General features: G+C 36.4%; 1 protein-coding gene and 1 long non-coding RNA gene across 2 annotated transcripts; one reads left to right on the forward strand and one right to left on the reverse strand.

Annotated features, from left to right (window-relative positions):
* Positions 1-14630: 14630 nt before the first annotated feature.
* On the reverse strand, positions 14631-15482 carry LOC146929422 (uncharacterized). Its single transcript, XM_085707317.1, has 2 exons — positions 15340-15482; positions 14631-14988 (listed from the first exon to the last, which is right to left on the reverse strand). The coding sequence occupies exons 1-2, from the start codon at positions 15480-15482 to the stop codon at positions 14631-14633; spliced, it is 501 nt and encodes a 166-aa protein (XP_085563443.1).
* A 4259-nt stretch (positions 15483-19741) lies between these two features.
* On the forward strand, positions 19742-20496 carry LOC146929423 (uncharacterized). Its single transcript, XR_015008267.1, has 3 exons — positions 19742-19862; positions 19953-20043; positions 20138-20496. It is a non-coding gene; the product is annotated as an uncharacterized LOC146929423 (long non-coding RNA).
* Positions 20497-22331: the final 1835 nt, after the last annotated feature.

A 22331-nucleotide genomic window follows, 5' to 3' on the forward strand; every position in this document is an offset into this window, starting at 1 on the left:
GAAACTACTTTTATGTACAAGAAGCAACCTAAGGAAGAGACAAAACAAAAAATTTTCATGCCATTTCTACATTAAAAACAAGCTACTGGTCATGCCTCTTGCCCTAAAAACAAAAGAATAAAGTTCAAGGGAGTTTGGACACTACGACTCTAGACACTTTATTAGGCCCCCCCCACACTTAGGGGAAGCATTGTCCTCAATGATTCAAAAGAAAAAGAAATTAAAAGAGAAGAAGAAGAAGAAGAAGAAGAAGAAGAAGAAGAAAGAAGAAAGAAGAGTATAGGAAGAGGAAAGCTCACAATTTTATTAAGGTCCATAAGGTGGACTTTGGAGGGTGAAGGTGTTGCATCATGTTTTGGAGATCTTGTCCTTGTTTCTCGGTGCTTTTTCTCTGAACTTTGGTTTGCATCCATGCCCGCCGTTCATCATTATAGCTTCCACCGGCTTCTTGTTCATGGTGCAAGTTTGCACCTACCTCCTTTTCATTACCATCATCATCACCATCATTATGTACCTGTGGGTTAGTACCAACATAAAGCAAATTTTCCACCACCTCCGGATTAGTTATGTCCGGATTAGATAGAATAATCAAACAATTTCTCCATTCATATTGGTAATTGTGAGTAGGGCCATGGGTTCTAAGGAAGGATAAAATAGTATATAAGTCTAGATAATAGTTCCCCTCTATCCTCTTGATCCCTTGATTCACACTCACCCCAAACTTTCTAACAAGCAAAGTAATGATTCCACCTACCATTATATCACCCTTATCATTCGGTTTCTTTTTAACAATTGAAACAAGATAATCAAGCAAATAATAGTAAATGTTAATATGATGGTTAAAAAGCAAATTCCACAATATAAACAACTCATTAATCCTCATCATTCCTACCTCTTTCCTACTCTATTATGCATCCATGCCCATCTTTGATTTTCATCGAGCTTACCGGTTTCATAGTCATAGTGCTCTTCCTCTTGGTGCAATTAGCACCTTCTCCTACATCATGGTGCAAGTTAGCATCGTCTCCCTCATCATCATCATGCTCACTAAGAACCTGCACATCATCAACATACAACAAATTTGCTTCCACCTCGGTGCTAGTCCGAGATGGGTTAGGAAGTAAAAACATGATAGGCGCATTAAACTTGAGTTGGTGATGGAGTGGTGGACGAGGTTTGATGAAATTTATAGCAATGAGGGTGTCTATTGTTTCCCTCAATTTGTTTGATCCCCTATACTCACCAATGCAAAAATGCCTACCTATGTATGTAATGATGCCACCCACCACTATGTCTCCTTTACCGGCTGATCTAGTACCTACAAGTCTAGGTAATCAATCAAATAGAAACAAGTGTTGACGGGGTGGTTTGTAGAGCATTGCCCACAACATGAACAGCTCATCGGCTCTAGTGTTTCCTAGCTCGGTTCTACCCCAAATAGTGCAAGCCATTACCCTTTGAAGGTACCTAAGTACAGGGTTGTGAATGTTGCTAGCTTTATTGGCTCTAGTGACAAAGGAGCTAAGGTCGGTGATACATTCCTAAAAGACAACGGGTTGATAGTCAACCGTCTTAAGGCTAGGATCTCAAGAATCATGGATATACCCCTCGTTTGCAAAACCTAAGGCATCACAAAAGTGCTGAAGAGACATATCATAATCAATATTCATTAGCCTAAAAGAAACTCTATGGTTAGGGTTATCATAATTCAACCTATCTTTAGTAAAAACAATGGAACTCAAAAATTCATAGGTGAAATTCTCATAATCCCTCATAGGTTCTAACATATCAGTCCAACCTAGCCTTCCTATCAACCTATAGGCATCATTTCTAAGCTCCAGCATATTCATAGTATGAGAATCATGATATCGAGAAGGATGCAAGGGTTTAAAGATTAGAATTTTATACCTATCCCTTTGTGAGTTGTCCTTAAACTTGATTTGTGCTTCCTTCTTTGAGGGAGGTCCTCCTTGAGACCTTGCTGGTTCCTTACCACTTCTTCTTGAAGCCATTAGACCTTGACCTTGGGTTGACTTGAATGTTTAGGGTTTGGGAAGATTTTTGGTGGAAAGAATTGGTTTAGGGTTGGGGTTTTTTGTTTGAATAAGGTTTATGAGTTCGCTTATGAGATTGGTGAAGGATTTGTGGTTTTTGGGTTAGGTTTTGAATGAGTAGGGTTTTGGTGAATTATTGGTTTGGGTGGCTGAAAGTTTTTTTTTTTTTTGATTGGCTGTTTGTGGTTTGGGTGAAGTTTGTGATCGATTTGTGGAAGAATTGAATTGGTTTGGTTGAGTTTCGATGGAGATATGAAGGTTTGAAGATGGATGGTTATGGAGGTTTTGAGAGAGGGTTAGAAGATGAAAGAGGTTTGGGGTTTGAGAATGAGGAAGAAGAAGAAATTTTTTTTAAGGTTATAGGTGGGTAGATATCAGGCACGGCCGTGCCACCCTTGGCACGGGCCGTGCCAACATTCTGTGGCTTGGCATGGTTTTTGTCTTCAAAACAATGGCACGGCCGTGCCAACATTAGCACGGGCCGTGCCAACCTTCTGGTCAGGGGGCTTCAAAATTTTCTTTTTTCAGTTTTTTCGAATCACACTTGGACATTTACCTACAAAACAACTTAAAACAAAGAAAAACAAACAAAACAAAGCAATTAAATGCGTGGGTTGCCTCCCACGAAGCGTTCTTTTATTGTCATTAGCTTGACGGTTAATAGGTTTCTCTATCCTATACCCAATCTTTCACGAAGGGACAATGGCAGTAAACTGACACTATCTCCTAAGTCACACATGGCTCTTTCTATTTTCTCTGATCCTATGACACATGGTATGGAATAACGCTCTGGATCCTTAAGTTTAGATGGCAATTTATCTTGAATTATTTCAATTAGTTTCCTAAACTGCTTATCTAACTTGGACTCATCAAACCCTTGTGGTAAAGGAGTGTTTGGATTATATGGTGGTGGAATGTTAAGCTTTTCATTCTTTACTACAACTTTCTCACTGTTTGGTTTTTCACTCTCTATCCCAACCTCAATTGTCTTGGTTTCTACAACAGGGTCCTCTAATTTCCTATCATCCCTAAGTGTAATAGAATTTATCGGACCTTTGTGGTTGGTTTCAGTTTGACTCGGGAAGACTCCGGAGGGTTGTGGGGAAGAGGTTACTTGTTGGGCTACTTGAGGGATTTGAGCCTCAAGCATTTTGTTGTGAGTAAAAAGAGAATCCACTCTATTGAGAGAGTCATTCAAAATTCCAGCTTTGACTTTAAACTCTTGGTTATGCCTGATGTTATCTAATTCAAAATTTTCTATCAAAAGTTCCAAGTCGGATTTTTGAGGGATTCCTCGATTGTTTGTAAAACAGGGTGGTGTTGTTTGTTGTCCAAAAAAATTTTGAGGGTCTTGAAAAAAAAATTGACTATTCCTAAACCCTTGGTTAAATTGAGCAACTTGCTCAGGATTTCTAACAACACTACCTAGTTGACATTCAACTCTGGTATGACCAAATATTCCATAAACTCTTGAAGGAGGTAAAACAGGGGTAGAAGTCCATTGATAGTAGTTTTGAGCCATGCCTGAAATCAAAACCGTTAAAAGATAGAAAAAAGAAATAAATAAATTAAGAGAGAGAGAGAGAGAGAGAGAGAGAGAGAGAGAAAGAAAGATATATATATATATATATATATATATATATATATTTTTTTTTATTTAGGAAAGAAATATAAACAAAATATAGAATAAAATAAAATAAAGCAAAAGATTTTTTTATATATATATAAAATCAAATAAAATAAGGAAAAAGATTTTTTTTTTTCAGTCTAATCACTATTAAAAAGTTAATCAAATTACAACAACTCCCCGGCAACGGCGCCAAAAACTTGATAGAGCCAAACCGCAAGTGCACGGCCTATCGAAGTAATAGTAGTAAGAAAGAGTATCGTTCCGCTAGGGAGTTGTGAATTCAATTAACTTTTAGAGAATGATTAGAAGAGAAGAAAGCTTATAAAAAGGGGGGTTAATTGCTGAAAGTAAATAACAATAATAATAAAAGAGCCTTGGGATTATTGGTTTGTCATAACAACAAACCCTTCACTAGACAAGACTTAAACATCTAATTTTATGGTTTACACACTAATTTCTAAAGACCGGTTTCCCTTAGCCCCTCACCTTTCCGATGAAAGTCCGGTGAGAGTTTACTTCTAGCAACCAAGCCTATTTCGCTGACATGATTACTAGAAGATGCATAGAGGATTGAAACTACTCTTTGTCTCAATAATTGCAAAGACTATTTCACTGTTTTGCAATTATTGTCTAGATTCACTTGTTCCAACATCAAGACTCCGCTCTCGCTTTATGAATTGACGTTTGGGATGATGGATTAACGATTATCAAACCCTCCGCTTTCGCTTCCACAGTTTGATAATTGTTAATCCATGTTAAGACGGTGAATCTAGATTAGAAATTAAGGTTACATAGAAATTAGGGTTTAGGCTTGTTTTGTTTAGGATTGAGTCATTAGACTCCCCAATAATCCTAAGACGAAGAAGTCTACTCACTAACGTTCATTGTAGACATGGGGGAAGAAGAGAGAAAACAGTAATATAAAAGAGCAATAATATAAAAGTGAACTTTTATTCCAAGAACAAAAGATGAATGTTTATGATGGAGTGCTACTCTATTTATAGCTTTACAATTGACTTAAAATCTAAGCAACTAAAAGGGTAAAACAGTAAAGCTGCAACAGGGTAACTTGGGCCCGAAGAAAAAGCAGCAAAAGAGGGTTCTGGATCGGGCACGGCCGTGCCACATGTTGGCACGGGCCGTGCCAAGCTTCTGGTAAGGGGGGAATGTATTTTTGCCCCGTATCTTCGTATTCTTGCGCTGTATTTGCTCCAGTCCTCTTTCTTTCGCTCCAAGGCACCTTCCACCATATATTCATTCCTAAAATAAAATAAAAGACAATTTAAAGTAAAATATTCTAAAAGAAAATAAAATGCAATAAAATAAAACTAAATCTTAAATAAAACTAAACTAAATAAGGCAATAAATTAGACTATCTATGACTCATCAAACTCCCCCACACTTGAATCTTTGCTTGTCCTCAAGCAAAAGGCAATGGACATAGCAGCAACTAAAAGATTTGATTATGGCAATATTAAGAACAAATGTCTCAAAAGAAAGGCTTTGCTTCAAGTACACTAATTACAACTTCAAACACTTCTCATGAACCTATTCTACCCAACATCAAGTCTCAAGTGAGTGTGTGTGTGCAGTCCAACCCTTTTCTTGCTCTTGTATAAGACAGATATTATGAGGAATAGGTTCTATCCCTAGTGCTAAAGTAACCGAGAAAAGTCCTTTCTTCATTTCATATAAGAGTGATGGGAATTTAAGTTAAGATTGATTTAATTTAACAATTAAGCACAAGGGGCTGCAGATGCTTAGGGGCTATCTATCCTCGTAGGAAGTCTTCTCGGATGTAATTGTCCTTTCCCCCTAGATTCAAAATCACCCTAAGCAGCGCTGCAAAATTATTATTTGTTTCATCTCCGCGTAGGAAGTCTTTTTGGATGTAATTGTCCTTTCCCCCTAGCATTGATGAATTTGTTTCACTTTAAGTTCAAATTAAGGAGTCACCACCACAATTAGGAAGTTAGGATGTAATTGTCCTTTCCCCCACATGTTGGTGCCATTCTCCCGCCCCATTTAACATTAACAAATTAAGAAGAATATAACAATTAAGAATCAATTTGATTAATTTTCCCACAAAAACTTATACTACTTTTACTCTGAAGACTTTAAAGGGTCTAGGTTAACACTAAAGATAGAACGTGCTCCTTAAAATACCTATTCATACATTTACTCAAGGATTGCAACCAGGTGCTTTTCTCATTGGAGAATTTTTAAAACAAGATATGGGTATAGCAAGAACATAAGAAACACGAGAAACTACTTTTATGTACAAGAAGCAACCTAAGGAAGAGACAAAACAAAAAATTTTCATGCCATTTCTACATTAAAAACAAGCTACTGGTCATGCCTCTTGCCCTAAAAACAAAAGAATAAAGTTCAAGGGAGTTTGGACACTACGACTGTAGACACTTTATTAGGCCCCCCCCACACTTAGGGGAAGCATTGTCCTCAATGATTCAAAAGAAAAAGAAATTAAAAGAGAAGAAGAAGAAGAAGAAGAAGAAGAAGAAGAAGAAGAAAGAAGAAAGAAGAGTATAGGAAGAGGAAAGCTCACAATTTTATTAAGGTCCATAAGGTGGACTTTGGAGGGTGAAGGTGTTGCATCATGTTTTGGAGATCTTGTCCTTGTTTCTCGGTGCTTTTTCTCTGAACTTTGGTTTGCATCCATGCCCGCCGTTCATCATTATAGCTTCCACCGGCTTCTTGTTCATGGTGCAAGTTTGCACCTACCTCCTTTTCATTACCATCATCATCACCATCATTATGTACCTGTGGGTTAGTACCAACATAAAGCAAATTTTCCACCACCTCCGGATTAGTTATGTCCGGATTAGATAGAATAATCAAACAATTTCTCCATTCATATTGGTAATTGTGAGTAGGGCCATGGGTTCTAAGGAAGGATAAAATAGTATATAAGTCTAGATAATAGTTCCCCTCTATCCTCTTGATCCCTTGATTCACACTCACCCCAAACTTTCTAACAAGCAAAGTAATGATTCCACCTACCATTATATCACCCTTATCATTCGGTTTCTTTTTAACAATTGAAACAAGATAATCAAGCAAATAATAGTAAATGTTAATATGATGGTTAAAAAGCAAATTCCACAATATAAACAACTCATTAATCCTCATCATTCCTACCTCTTTCCTACTCTATTATGCATCCATGCCCATCTTTGATTTTCATCGAGCTTACCGGTTTCATAGTCATAGTGCTCTTCCTCTTGGTGCAATTAGCACCTTCTCCTACATCATGGTGCAAGTTAGCATCGTCTCCCTCATCATCATCATGCTCACTAAGAACCTGCACATCATCAACATACAACAAATTTGCTTCCACCTCGGTGCTAGTCCGAGATGGGTTAGGAAGTAAAAACATGATAGGCGCATTAAACTTGAGTTGGTGATGGAGTGGTGGACGAGGTTTGATGAAATTTATAGCAATGAGGGTGTCTATTGTTTCCCTCAATTTGTTTGATCCCCTATACTCACCAATGCAAAAATGCCTACCTATGTATGTAATGATGCCACCCACCACTATGTCTCCTTTACCGGCTGATCTAGTACCTACAAGTCTAGGTAATCAATCAAATAGAAACAAGTGTTGACGGGGTGGTTTGTAGAGCATTGCCCACAACATGAACAGCTCATCGGCTCTAGTGTTTCCTAGCTCGGTTCTACCCCAAATAGTGCAAGCCATTACCCTTTGAAGGTACCTAAGTACAGGGTTGTGAATGTTGCTAGCTTTATTGGCTCTAGTGACAAAGGAGCTAAGGTCGGTGATACATTCCTAAAAGACAACGGGTTGATAGTCAACCGTCTTAAGGCTAGGATCTCAAGAATCATGGATATACCCCTCGTTTGCAAAACCTAAGGCATCACAAAAGTGCTGAAGAGACATATCATAATCAATATTCATTAGCCTAAAAGAAACTCTATGGTTAGGGTTATCATAATTCAACCTATCTTTAGTAAAAACAATGGAACTCAAAAATTCATAGGTGAAATTCTCATAATCCCTCATAGGTTCTAACATATCAGTCCAACCTAGCCTTCCTATCAACCTATAGGCATCATTTCTAAGCTCCAGCATATTCATAGTATGAGAATCATGATATCGAGAAGGATGCAAGGGTTTAAAGATTAGAATTTTATACCTATCCCTTTGTGAGTTGTCCTTAAACTTGATTTGTGCTTCCTTCTTTGAGGGAGGTCCTCCTTGAGACCTTGCTGGTTCCTTACCACTTCTTCTTGAAGCCATTAGACCTTGACCTTGGGTTGACTTGAATGTTTAGGGTTTGGGAAGATTTTTGGTGGAAAGAATTGGTTTAGGGTTGGGGTTTTTTGTTTGAATAAGGTTTATGAGTTCGCTTATGAGATTGGTGAAGGATTTGTGGTTTTTGGGTTAGGTTTTGAATGAGTAGGGTTTTGGTGAATTATTGGTTTGGGTGGCTGAAAGTTTTTTTTTTTTTTTGATTGGCTGTTTGTGGTTTGGGTGAAGTTTGTGATCGATTTGTGGAAGAATTGAATTGGTTTGGTTGAGTTTCGATGGAGATATGAAGGTTTGAAGATGGATGGTTATGGAGGTTTTGAGAGAGGGTTAGAAGATGAAAGAGGTTTGGGGTTTGAGAATGAGGAAGAAGAAGAAATTTTTTTTAAGGTTATAGGTGGGTAGATATCAGGCACGGCCGTGCCACCCTTGGCACGGGCCGTGCCAACATTCTGTGGCTTGGCATGGTTTTTGTCTTCAAAACAATGGCACGGCCGTGCCAACATTAGCACGGGCCGTGCCAACCTTCTGGTCAGGGGGCTTCAAAATTTTCTTTTTTCAGTTTTTTCGAATCACACTTGGACATTTACCTACAAAACAACTTAAAACAAAGAAAAACAAACAAAACAAAGCAATTAAATGCGTGGGTTGCCTCCCACGAAGCGTTCTTTTATTGTCATTAGCTTGACGGTTAATAGGTTTCTCTATCCTATACCCAATCTTTCACGAAGGGACAATGGCAGTAAACTGACACTATCTCCTAAGTCACACATGGCTCTTTCTATTTTCTCTGATCCTATGACACATGGTATGGAATAACGCTCTGGATCCTTAAGTTTAGATGGCAATTTATCTTGAATTATTTCAATTAGTTTCCTAAACTGCTTATCTAACTTGGACTCATCAAACCCTTGTGGTAAAGGAGTGTTTGGATTATATGGTGGTGGAATGTTAAGCTTTTCATTCTTTACTACAACTTTCTCACTGTTTGGTTTTTCACTCTCTATCCCAACCTCAATTGTCTTGGTTTCTACAACAGGGTCCTCTAATTTCCTATCATCCCTAAGTGTAATAGAATTTATCGGACCTTTGTGGTTGGTTTCAGTTTGACTCGGGAAGACTCCGGAGGGTTGTGGGGAAGAGGTTACTTGTTGGGCTACTTGAGGGATTTGAGCCTCAAGCATTTTGTTGTGAGTAAAAAGAGAATCCACTCTATTGAGAGAGTCATTCAAAATTCCAGCTTTGACTTTAAACTCTTGGTTATGCCTGATGTTATCTAATTCAAAATTTTCTATCAAAAGTTCCAAGTCGGATTTTTGAGGGATTCCTCGATTGTTTGTAAAACAGGGTGGTGTTGTTTGTTGTCCAAAAAAATTTTGAGGGTCTTGAAAAAAAAATTGACTATTCCTAAACCCTTGGTTAAATTGAGCAACTTGCTCAGGATTTCTAACAACACTACCTAGTTGACATTCAACTCTGGTATGACCAAATATTCCATAAACTCTTGAAGGAGGTAAAACAGGGGTAGAAGTCCATTGATAGTAGTTTTGAGCCATGCCTGAAATCAAAACCGTTAAAAGATAGAAAAAAGAAATAAATAAATTAAGAGAGAGAGAGAGAGAGAGAGAGAGAGAGAGAGAGAGAGAAAGAAAGATATATATATATATATATATATATATATATTTTTTTTTATTTAGGAAAGAAATATAAACAAAATATAGAATAAAATAAAATAAAGCAAAAGATTTTTTTATATATATATAAAATCAAATAAAATAAGGAAAAAGATTTTTTTTTTTCAGTCTAATCACTATTAAAAAGTTAATCAAATTACAACAACTCCCCGGCAACGGCGCCAAAAACTTGATAGAGCCAAACCGCAAGTGCACGGCCTATCGAAGTAATAGTAGTAAGAAAGAGTATCGTTCCGCTAGGGAGTTGTGAATTCAATTAACTTTTAGAGAATGATTAGAAGAGAAGAAAGCTTATAAAAAGGGGGGTTAATTGCTGAAAGTAAATAACAATAATAATAAAAGAGCCTTGGGATTATTGGTTTGTCATAACAACAAACCCTTCACTAGACAAGACTTAAACATCTAATTTTATGGTTTACACACTAATTTCTAAAGACCGGTTTCCCTTAGCCCCTCACCTTTCCGATGAAAGTCCGGTGAGAGTTTACTTCTAGCAACCAAGCCTATTTCGCTGACATGATTACTAGAAGATGCATAGAGGATTGAAACTACTCTTTGTCTCAATAATTGCAAAGACTATTTCACTGTTTTGCAATTATTGTCTAGATTCACTTGTTCCAACATCAAGACTCCGCTCTCGCTTTATGAATTGACGTTTGGGATGATGGATTAACGATTATCAAACCCTCCGCTTTCGCTTCCACAGTTTGATAATTGTTAATCCATGTTAAGACGGTGAATCTAGATTAGAAATTAAGGTTACATAGAAATTAGGGTTTAGGCTTGTTTTGTTTAGGATTGAGTCATTAGACTCCCCAATAATCCTAAGACGAAGAAGTCTACTCACTAACGTTCATTGTAGACATGGGGGAAGAAGAGAGAAAACAGTAATATAAAAGAGCAATAATATAAAAGTGAACTTTTATTCCAAGAACAAAAGATGAATGTTTATGATGGAGTGCTACTCTATTTATAGCTTTACAATTGACTTAAAATCTAAGCAACTAAAAGGGTAAAACAGTAAAGCTGCAACAGGGTAACTTGGGCCCGAAGAAAAAGCAGCAAAAGAGGGTTCTGGATCGGGCACGGCCGTGCCACATGTTGGCACGGGCCGTGCCAAGCTTCTGGTAAGGGGGGAATGTATTTTTGCCCCGTATCTTCGTATTCTTGCGCTGTATTTGCTCCAGTCCTCTTTCTTTCGCTCCAAGGCACCTTCCACCATATATTCATTCCTAAAATAAAATAAAAGACAATTTAAAGTAAAATATTCTAAAAGAAAATAAAATGCAATAAAATAAAACTAAATCTTAAATAAAACTAAACTAAATAAGGCAATAAATTAGACTATCTATGACTCATCAAACTCCCCCACACTTGAATCTTTGCTTGTCCTCAAGCAAAAGGCAATGGACATAGCAGCAACTAAAAGATTTGATTATGGCAATATTAAGAACAAATGTCTCAAAAGAAAGGCTTTGCTTCAAGTACACTAATTACAACTTCAAACACTTCTCATGAACCTATTCTACCCAACATCAAGTCTCAAGTGAGTGTGTGTGTGCAGTCCAACCCTTTTCTTGCTCTTGTATAAGACAGATATTATGAGGAATAGGTTCTATCCCTAGTGCTAAAGTAACCGAGAAAAGTCCTTTCTTCATTTCATATAAGAGTGATGGGAATTTAAGTTAAGATTGATTTAATTTAACAATTAAGCACAAGGGGCTGCAGATGCTTAGGGGCTATCTATCCTCGTAGGAAGTCTTCTCGGATGTAATTGTCCTTTCCCCCTAGATTCAAAATCACCCTAAGCAGCGCTGCAAAATTATTATTTGTTTCATCTCCGCGTAGGAAGTCTTTTTGGATGTAATTGTCCTTTCCCCCTAGCATTGATGAATTTGTTTCACTTTAAGTTCAAATTAAGGAGTCACCACCACAATTAGGAAGTTAGGATGTAATTGTCCTTTCCCCCACATGTTGGTGCCATTCTCCCGCCCCATTTAACATTAACAAATTAAGAAGAATATAACAATTAAGAATCAATTTGATTAATTTTCCCACAAAAACTTATACTACTTTTACTCTGAAGACTTTAAAGGGTCTAGGTTAACACTAAAGATAGAACGTGCTCCTTAAAATACCTATTCATACATTTACTCAAGGATTGCAACCAGGTGCTTTTCTCATTGGAGAATTTTTAAAACAAGATATGGGTATAGCAAGAACATAAGAAACACGAGAAACTACTTTTATGTACAAGAAGCAACCTAAGGAAGAGACAAAACAAAAAATTTTCATGCCATTTCTACATTAAAAACAAGCTACTGGTCATGCCTCTTGCCCTAAAAACAAAAGAATAAAGTTCAAGGGAGTTTGGACACTACGACTGTAGACACTTTATTAGGCCCCCCCCACACTTAGGGGAAGCATTGTCCTCAATGATTCAAAAGAAAAAGAAATTAAAAGAGAAGAAGAAGAAGAAGAAGAAGAAGAAGAAGAAGAAGAAAGAAGAAAGAAGAGTATAGGAAGAGGAAAGCTCACAATTTTATTAAGGTCCATAAGGTGGACTTTGGAGGGTGAAGGTGTTGCATCATGTTTTGGAGATCTTGTCCTTGTTTCTCGGTGCTTTTTCTCTGAACTTTGGTTTGCATCCATGCCCGCCGTTCATCATTATAGCTTCCACCGGCTTCTTGTTCATGGTGCAAGTTTGCACCTACCTCCTTTTCATTACCATCATCATCACCATCATTATGTACCTGTGGGTTAGTACCAACATAAAGCAAATTTTCCACCACCTCCGGATTAGTTATGTCCGGATTAGATAGAATAATCAAACAATTTCTCCATTCATATTGGTAATTGTGAGTAGGGCCATGGGTTCTAAGGAAGGATAAAATAGTATATAAGTCTAGATAATAGTTCCCCTCTATCCTCTTGATCCCTTGATTCACACTCACCCCAAACTTTCTAACAAGCAAAGTAATGATTCCACCTACCATTATATCACCCTTATCATTCGGTTTCTTTTTAACAATTGAAACAAGATAATCAAGCAAATAATAGTAAATGTTAATATGATGGTTAAAAAGCAAATTCCACAATATAAACAACTCATTAATCCTCATCATTCCTACCTCTTTCCTACTCTATTATGCATCCATGCCCATCTTTGATTTTCATCGAGCTTACCGGTTTCATAGTCATAGTGCTCTTCCTCTTGGTGCAATTAGCACCTTCTCCTACATCATGGTGCAAGTTAGCATCGTCTCCCTCATCATCATCATGCTCACTAAGAACCTGCACATCATCAACATACAACAAATTTGCTTCCACCTCGGTGCTAGTCCGAGATGGGTTAGGAAGTAAAAACATGATAGGCGCATTAAACTTGAGTTGGTGATGGAGTGGTGGACGAGGTTTGATGAAATTTATAGCAATGAGGGTGTCTATTGTTTCCCTCAATTTGTTTGATCCCCTATACTCACCAATGCAAAAATGCCTACCTATGTATGTAATGATGCCACCCACCACTATGTCTCCTTTACCGGCTGATCTAGTACCTACAAGTCTAGGTAATCAATCAAATAGAAACAAGTGTTGACGGGGTGGTTTGTAGAGCATTGCCCACAACATGAACAGCTCATCGGCTCTAGTGTTTCCTAGCTCGGTTCTACCCCAAATAGTGCAAGCCATTACCCTTTGAAGGTACCTAAGTACAGGGTTGTGAATGTTGCTAGCTTTATTGGCTCTAGTGACAAAGGAGCTAAGGTCGGTGATACATTCCTAAAAGACAACGGGTTGATAGTCAACCGTCTTAAGGCTAGGATCTCAAGAATCATGGATATACCCCTCGTTTGCAAAACCTAAGGCATCACAAAAGTGCTGAAGAGACATATCATAATCAATATTCATTAGCCTAAAAGAAACTCTATGGTTAGGGTTATCATAATTCAACCTATCTTTAGTAAAAACAATGGAACTCAAAAATTCATAGGTGAAATTCTCATAATCCCTCATAGGTTCTAACATATCAGTCCAACCTAGCCTTCCTATCAACCTATAGGCATCATTTCTAAGCTCCAGCATATTCATAGTATGAGAATCATGATATCGAGAAGGATGCAAGGGTTTAAAGATTAGAATTTTATACCTATCCCTTTGTGAGTTGTCCTTAAACTTGATTTGTGCTTCCTTCTTTGAGGGAGGTCCTCCTTGAGACCTTGCTGGTTCCTTACCACTTCTTCTTGAAGCCATTAGACCTTGACCTTGGGTTGACTTGAATGTTTAGGGTTTGGGAAGATTTTTGGTGGAAAGAATTGGTTTAGGGTTGGGGTTTTTTGTTTGAATAAGGTTTATGAGTTCGCTTATGAGATTGGTGAAGGATTTGTGGTTTTTGGGTTAGGTTTTGAATGAGTAGGGTTTTGGTGAATTATTGGTTTGGGTGGCTGAAAGTTTTTTTTTTTTTTTGATTGGCTGTTTGTGGTTTGGGTGAAGTTTGTGATCGATTTGTGGAAGAATTGAATTGGTTTGGTTGAGTTTCGATGGAGATATGAAGGTTTGAAGATGGATGGTTATGGAGGTTTTGAGAGAGGGTTAGAAGATGAAAGAGGTTTGGGGTTTGAGAATGAGGAAGAAGAAGAAATTTTTTTTAAGGTTATAGGTGGGTAGATATCAGGCACGGCCGTGCCACCCTTGGCACGGGCCGTGCCAACATTCTGTGGCTTGGCATGGTTTTTGTCTTCAAAACAATGGCACGGCCGTGCCAACATTAGCACGGGCCGTGCCAACCTTCTGGTCAGGGGGCTTCAAAATTTTCTTTTTTCAGTTTTTTCGAATCACACTTGGACATTTACCTACAAAACAACTTAAAACAAAGAAAAACAAACAAAACAAAGCAATTAAATGCGTGGGTTGCCTCCCACGAAGCGTTCTTTTATTGTCATTAGCTTGACGGTTAATAGGTTTCTCTATCCTATACCCAATCTTTCACGAAGGGACAATGGCAGTAAACTGACACTATCTCCTAAGTCACACATGGCTCTTTCTATTTTCTCTGATCCTATGACACATGGTATGGAATAACGCTCTGGATCCTTAAGTTTAGATGGCAATTTATCTTGAATTATTTCAATTAGTTTCCTAAACTGCTTATCTAACTTGGACTCATCAAACCCTTGTGGTAAAGGAGTGTTTGGATTATATGGTGGTGGAATGTTAAGCTTTTCATTCTTTACTACAACTTTCTCACTGTTTGGTTTTTCACTCTCTATCCCAACCTCAATTGTCTTGGTTTCTACAACAGGGTCCTCTAATTTCCTATCATCCCTAAGTGTAATAGAATTTATCGGACCTTTGTGGTTGGTTTCAGTTTGACTCGGGAAGACTCCGGAGGGTTGTGGGGAAGAGGTTACTTGTTGGGCTACTTGAGGGATTTGAGCCTCAAGCATTTTGTTGTGAGTAAAAAGAGAATCCACTCTATTGAGAGAGTCATTCAAAATTCCAGCTTTGACTTTAAACTCTTGGTTATGCCTGATGTTATCTAATTCAAAATTTTCTATCAAAAGTTCCAAGTCGGATTTTTGAGGGATTCCTCGATTGTTTGTAAAACAGGGTGGTGTTGTTTGTTGTCCAAAAAAATTTTGAGGGTCTTGAAAAAAAAATTGACTATTCCTAAACCCTTGGTTAAATTGAGCAACTTGCTCAGGATTTCTAACAACACTACCTAGTTGACATTCAACTCTGGTATGACCAAATATTCCATAAACTCTTGAAGGAGGTAAAACAGGGGTAGAAGTCCATTGATAGTAGTTTTGAGCCATGCCTGAAATCAAAACCGTTAAAAGATAGAAAAAAGAAATAAATAAATTAAGAGAGAGAGAGAGAGAGAGAGAGAGAGAGAGAGAGAGAGAGAGAGAGAAAGAAAGATATATATATATTTTTTTTTTTTTATTTAGGAAAGAAATATAAACAAAATATAGAATAAAATAAAATAAAGCAAAAGATTTTTTTTTATATATATAAAATCAAATAAAATAAGGAAAAAGATTTTTTTTTTTCAGTCTAATCACTATTAAAAAGTTAATCAAATTACAACAACTCCCCGGCAACGGCGCCAAAAACTTGATAGAGCCAAACCGCAAGTGCACGGCCTATCGAAGTAATAGTAGTAAGAAAGAGTATCGTTCCGCTAGGGAGTTGTGAATTCAATTAACTTTTAGAGAATGATTAGAAGAGAAGAAAGCTTATAAAAAGGGGGGTTAATTGCTGAAAGTAAATAACAATAATAATAAAAGAGCCTTGGGATTATTGGTTTGTCATAACAACAAACCCTTCACTAGACAAGACTTAAACATCTAATTTTATGGTTTACACACTAATTTCTAAAGACCGGTTTCCCTTAGCCCCTCACCTTTCCGATGAAAGTCCGGTGAGAGTTTACTTCTAGCAACCAAGCCTATTTCGCTGACATGATTACTAGAAGATGCATAGAGGATTGAAACTACTCTTTGTCTCAATAATTGCAAAGACTATTTCACTGTTTTGCAATTATTGTCTAGATTCACTTGTTCCAACATCAAGACTCCGCTCTCGCTTTATGAATTGACGTTTGGGATGATGGATTAACGATTATCAAACCCTCCGCTTTCGCTTCCACAGTTTGATAATTGTTAATCCATGTTAAGACGGTGAATCTAGATTAGAAATTAAGGTTACATAGAAATTAGGGTTTAGGCTTGTTTTGTTTAGGATTGAGTCATTAGACTCCCCAATAATCCTAAGACGAAGAAGTCTACTCACTAACGTTCATTGTAGACATGGGGGAAGAAGAGAGAAAACAGTAATATAAAAGAGCAATAATATAAAAGTGAACTTTTATTCCAAGAACAAAAGATGAATGTTTATGATGGAGTGCTACTCTATTTATAGCTTTACAATTGACTTAAAATCTAAGCAACTAAAAGGGTAAAACAGTAAAGCTGCAACAGGGTAACTTGGGCCCGAAGAAAAAGCAGCAAAAGAGGGTTCTGGATCGGGCACGGCCGTGCCACATGTTGGCACGGGCCGTGCCAAGCTTCTGGTAAGGGGGGAATGTATTTTTGCCCCGTATCTTCGTATTCTTGCGCTGTATTTGCTCCAGTCCTCTTTCTTTCGCTCCAAGGCACCTTCCACCATATATTCATTCCTAAAATAAAATAAAAGACAATTTAAAGTAAAATATTCTAAAAGAAAATAAAATGCAATAAAATAAAACTAAATCTTAAATAAAACTAAACTAAATAAGGCAATAAATTAGACTATCTATGACTCATCAAACTCCCCCACACTTGAATCTTTGCTTGTCCTCAAGCAAAAGGCAATGGACATAGCAGCAACTAAAAGATTTGATTATGGCAATATTAAGAACAAATGTCTCAAAAGAAAGGCTTTGCTTCAAGTACACTAATTACAACTTCAAACACTTCTCATGAACCTATTCTACCCAACATCAAGTCTCAAGTGAGTGTGTGTGTGCAGTCCAACCCTTTTCTTGCTCTTGTATAAGACAGATATTATGAGGAATAGGTTCTATCCCTAGTGCTAAAGTAACCGAGAAAAGTCCTTTCTTCATTTCATATAAGAGTGATGGGAATTTAAGTTAAGATTGATTTAATTTAACAATTAAGCACAAGGGGCTGCAGATGCTTAGGGGCTATCTATCCTCGTAGGAAGTCTTCTCGGATGTAATTGTCCTTTCCCCCTAGATTCAAAATCACCCTAAGCAGCGCTGCAAAATTATTATTTGTTTCATCTCCGCGTAGGAAGTCTTTTTGGATGTAATTGTCCTTTCCCCCTAGCATTGATGAATTTGTTTCACTTTAAGTTCAAATTAAGGAGTCACCACCACAATTAGGAAGTTAGGATGTAATTGTCCTTTCCCCCACATGTTGGTGCCATTCTCCCGCCCCATTTAACATTAACAAATTAAGAAGAATATAACAATTAAGAATCAATTTGATTAATTTTCCCACAAAAACTTATACTACTTTTACTCTGAAGACTTTAAAGGGTCTAGGTTAACACTAAAGATAGAACGTGCTCCTTAAAATACCTATTCATACATTTACTCAAGGATTGCAACCAGGTGCTTTTCTCATTGGAGAATTTTTAAAACAAGATATGGGTATAGCAAGAACATAAGAAACACGAGAAACTACTTTTATGTACAAGAAGCAACCTAAGGAAGAGACAAAACAAAAAATTTTCATGCCATTTCTACATTAAAAACAAGCTACTGGTCATGCCTCTTGCCCTAAAAACAAAAGAATAAAGTTCAAGGGAGTTTGGACACTACGACTCTAGACACTTTATTAGGCCCCCCCCACACTTAGGGGAAGCATTGTCCTCAATGATTCAAAAGAAAAAGAAATTAAAAGAGAAGAAGAAGAAGAAGAAGAAGAAGAAGAAGAAGAAGAAAGAAGAAAGAAGAGTATAGGAAGAGGAAAGCTCACAATTTTATTAAGGTCCATAAGGTGGACTTTGGAGGGTGAAGGTGTTGCATCATGTTTTGGAGATCTTGTCCTTGTTTCTCGGTGCTTTTTCTCTGAACTTTGGTTTGCATCCATGCCCGCCGTTCATCATTATAGCTTCCACCGGCTTCTTGTTCATGGTGCAAGTTTGCACCTACCTCCTTTTCATTACCATCATCATCACCATCATTATGTACCTGTGGGTTAGTACCAACATAAAGCAAATTTTCCACCACCTCCGGATTAGTTATGTCCGGATTAGATAGAATAATCAAACAATTTCTCCATTCATATTGGTAATTGTGAGTAGGGCCATGGGTTCTAAGGAAGGATAAAATAGTATATAAGTCTAGATAATAGTTCCCCTCTATCCTCTTGATCCCTTGATTCACACTCACCCCAAACTTTCTAACAAGCAAAGTAATGATTCCACCTACCATTATATCACCCTTATCATTCGGTTTCTTTTTAACAATTGAAACAAGATATTTTCTTCTCCTTCTTTTGCTTGTGTTGACGAGTTATTCTTTTCTTCTCCTTCTTTTTTTCTGTCCCTTCGGAAAAAGTCCATTCGGAAAAGTCCCTTCGGAATTTTGTCCCTTCGGTTGTCCATTTCATTTTATTCATTACCGCTTTAAATATATCAAAAAAATACAAAAAAATTAGATTAGAGATTTTGTGGTGATCCAACGTGACTACAAAAATCCACGCGCTTTTAATTTTTTTGCTCCGTTAGTTTAATTTTCATTCATTATTCCAAAACAACAAAAACATTCAAATAATCAAAAAATCACAAAAATATTTTCATAATAAACCTTGATTTTCAATCAAGTGATCGTTCTTTTTATTTTCTTTCTTAATCAAATTTCAAATCAATTTTAATTCTACTTTGAGTCATTTTTCTTTCAACATAAAAAACACAAACAAATTCTTTTTGCCACTTGGCTTTTCTCGTTAAAACTTTTTCAAAACTAATAAAAAACACAAAACCAATCAAACGTCAATTTCTACCCCGAACTACGAGGTTTTGATCCCTCACGGGTACGTAGGCAAAGGACCATGTCCTTCCAGATCAATAAAAAAATGTAAATAAAAATGTTCCTTTTCTTTTTATCACTTTAATTCCTTCTTTTAAAAAGCAAGCAAGTTTAAGCACAAAAAGTTAAATAAAATCAAGAGGTTCTCGTAGAGTACTACGAACATAAAGGGTGCTAATACCTTCCCTTTATGTAACTAACCCCCGAACCTAAAATCTTTTCAAAATATGGGGTGGTTTGAACTTTTTTCCCCTTTTTCTTAAAATTTTTTAAAAGTTCAGTCGTGAAATAAAATAGCGAGTCTATGCTAATAAAAATAGCTTGACCTCCGAAAAATGACGCGACAGACTCCAAATATTATAGTTAACATTGAAAACGTAATTACTTATTTGTATTACATTGCTAAATATCGTTTTGATTTGAAATTTCATAATATGTTATCTTAATTAATTTAATTATTATGTTTTGATTGATGTAGAATGGTATGCCACATGGATTTGCAAGATGGAACCATGGTGTTGGGTATGTTGGTAACTCTTTTCCTGTGTACGGTGAGATTCTAAATGTGGGTGGATTAACTTCTTCACAATACCCTCCGGCAGACATCCTTCCATCACATTATAACAACATTCCTTTGAATCCTGGAACAAATAGTGTATGTTATACCAATTTTTTAAAACTTATTGATTGTGTTTATTTTGTTGTATTTTTATTTTCTTCTGATTTTTTCATTTATGTACGACAGTTTATGAGCGTGTTGAAGGACATGGAGAGTTTAGCAAAACATCAAAATAGATATCAAAATTAAGAAACATTCTCATATGTTGTTATTGTTTGTAAGTGCTCGTTTGGAATTTGTGTTTTTTGAGTTTGAATTAATGATTGTGTTGTAAGTGCTTATTTAATATTTCCTAGTTTGTTATTTGACAGGTCGAAGTAAAATTGGAGTGGTTCTTTACTTTCGCATGAATTGATAGTTGATTTGCATTAGGGAGTTGAATTGGTAATTGGCAAACCAACTTTGGTGGCGTTCTAGCATGTCTTTATCAGATTGTGATTTAGTATGACTCATATTTCTTGCTTTAAAGTTTAGACTGGATTGCAGTTAGTTTTTTCTAAGTTGGAAGCTGAAAACTTGTCAACTAACAAGCGATGTGTTAGTGATGATGATAAAGTTGTGTACTTTGCAGTGTTTTAGACTTAGTTTACATTTTGGATTTGTCATGTTTTCAATACTAAAACATTCTTACTGACAAGTGCTTCATGCTTAAAGAAGTTTCGTTGATTCATATTTTTTGCCTCTGCTTACTTAATATAATATATGTTTTTTTTACTAATCATATGTTTTTTTGTTACATTTTTCTTCCATATTTGAAAATATAACTCGGTTTGCTTGTATCTGAGCATCATTCTGAGGTTGGTTAATGCATGCATTTTTGGGAGAAAAAATATTATAAATTGTCACCGAACTAGGCAAAATCTTATCAATTTTTATAAAAGGAGAGGAAAGTGACCTAAACTTGTCAATAAAAAATATATTGATTATTTCATTTGTCTATTTAAATGGTCCTCTTCAAAAGGATTGTTTATCTCTTACTTTATGATTGAATCTTGCTTCACATTACGAACTCTACTACTAATATTCTTTTTGTTGTTATTGAATGCATTTGTTTTCCTTTAGAAACGAGTTCCCTAGTCCTAGATCAAAGACCCCTAGATAAAAAAGGTGAATGAAGGTGTTTATTAAAAATTTGCAAGCGTGTATCTTTCGTTCCACTTTTATTCCGAGTATAGAATTGATTTTGACATTTTTCGTTATTTTCGAGTAGAATTGAGTTAGTAAAATAACTATTTGTAAGTTTGTTTCAATAACGGATTCCAGGACATCGGATAAGTATAGCAACAATCAGTTCAGGGATTTGAGTTCTATTCCTTCCCGTTGATGTCATATATTTCTATTTTTATAATTTTTTTTTTTGAAAAATAGGATAAAAAAAATTACAAAGAAACAAAAAAATAGGATAAAAAAATTACAAGGAAATAAACACAGAAGGATTCGAACCACTGCAATGGAGGGAAACAATTTCAATGGAAAGCTAGTCAAGCTATTTAAGAATTTTTGTTTAAAATTGTGGATGTATTAAATAATTAGTTGCAAGCAAGTAGGAGGGAATATGTGTGTTTACAACATCCTAGTATTTAATGCTATACTCCCTTATTATTCTTTCGTTCTCCGTTTCCTACACTTAACAAAAGCAATGAGAAAAAAATTCTCTATTCTCCACCTCACTTCATCCAAACTCTCCTTCCCCAAAATCCACATGCAATCATACATAATTCATCCCTAGAACAAGGGAATACATCAACCAAGCCTTGAACTCCTTTTTCTATCTCTTTGGCCGAAAACTCCCTCTCTATCTTCAACCGTGGAAATCTGTCCCACTCAAGCAAGTTTAGCTAGCTGCATGTACAAGTTCATAAGCTTTATTTTGTTGAATTGATGACTAGAAGCTAGATTTGGTTAAAGAAGTAAAAGTTGAAGCTTGGGTAGAAGAGCTTGAGGTTGAGTTGTTACAAGGGCTAGTATTTTGTAGCAATGGGTTTAAATGGAGCACGAACTGAAGGCAAGGATTGAAGGAAGCTTGAGCAGAAGCTAAAGCTAGAGAGATTTGGGGCTTTAAGCAAAGACATAAGTTGTTATTCTTACTGTTTGGATTAAAATCTAGAAGCATATGCTATAAGTTGAGAATAACCTGCTTTCAGAAGCTTAAAGGCGAGTTATTCATTAAGTTTGAATTCGGAAAACGCATTTAAAGTTTGGATATTTATGCTGAAAATTGCTTACGGGTTTGACATGGATTTTTCCGAAATAAGCTAAAACGTGAATTTAAGCTGGTTATAAATGATTCTTGGATTGATTATAGTTTCCACATGGTTGATCAAGAGTTTGGCTGAATTCGAAATGAAAAAGTTATAAGCAGAAGCAATATGCCAAAATAAGTTGTTTTGGAGAAAAGGGATTATGGAGATGACATGAGCTTATTTGGGGCTTAAGCAATGTAGAGAATTCATAAAATGCTAAGGTGAGTTCCTAGTAGGTTAGTTCCCAGCTTGGGTTATTTAT

The sequence above is a fragment of the Medicago sativa genome, chromosome 4, assembly GCF_051527215.1.
Source record: "Medicago sativa cultivar Bolivia chromosome 4, Bolivia_mono, whole genome shotgun sequence".
NCBI classification, from domain to species: domain Eukaryota; kingdom Viridiplantae; phylum Streptophyta; class Magnoliopsida; order Fabales; family Fabaceae; genus Medicago; species Medicago sativa.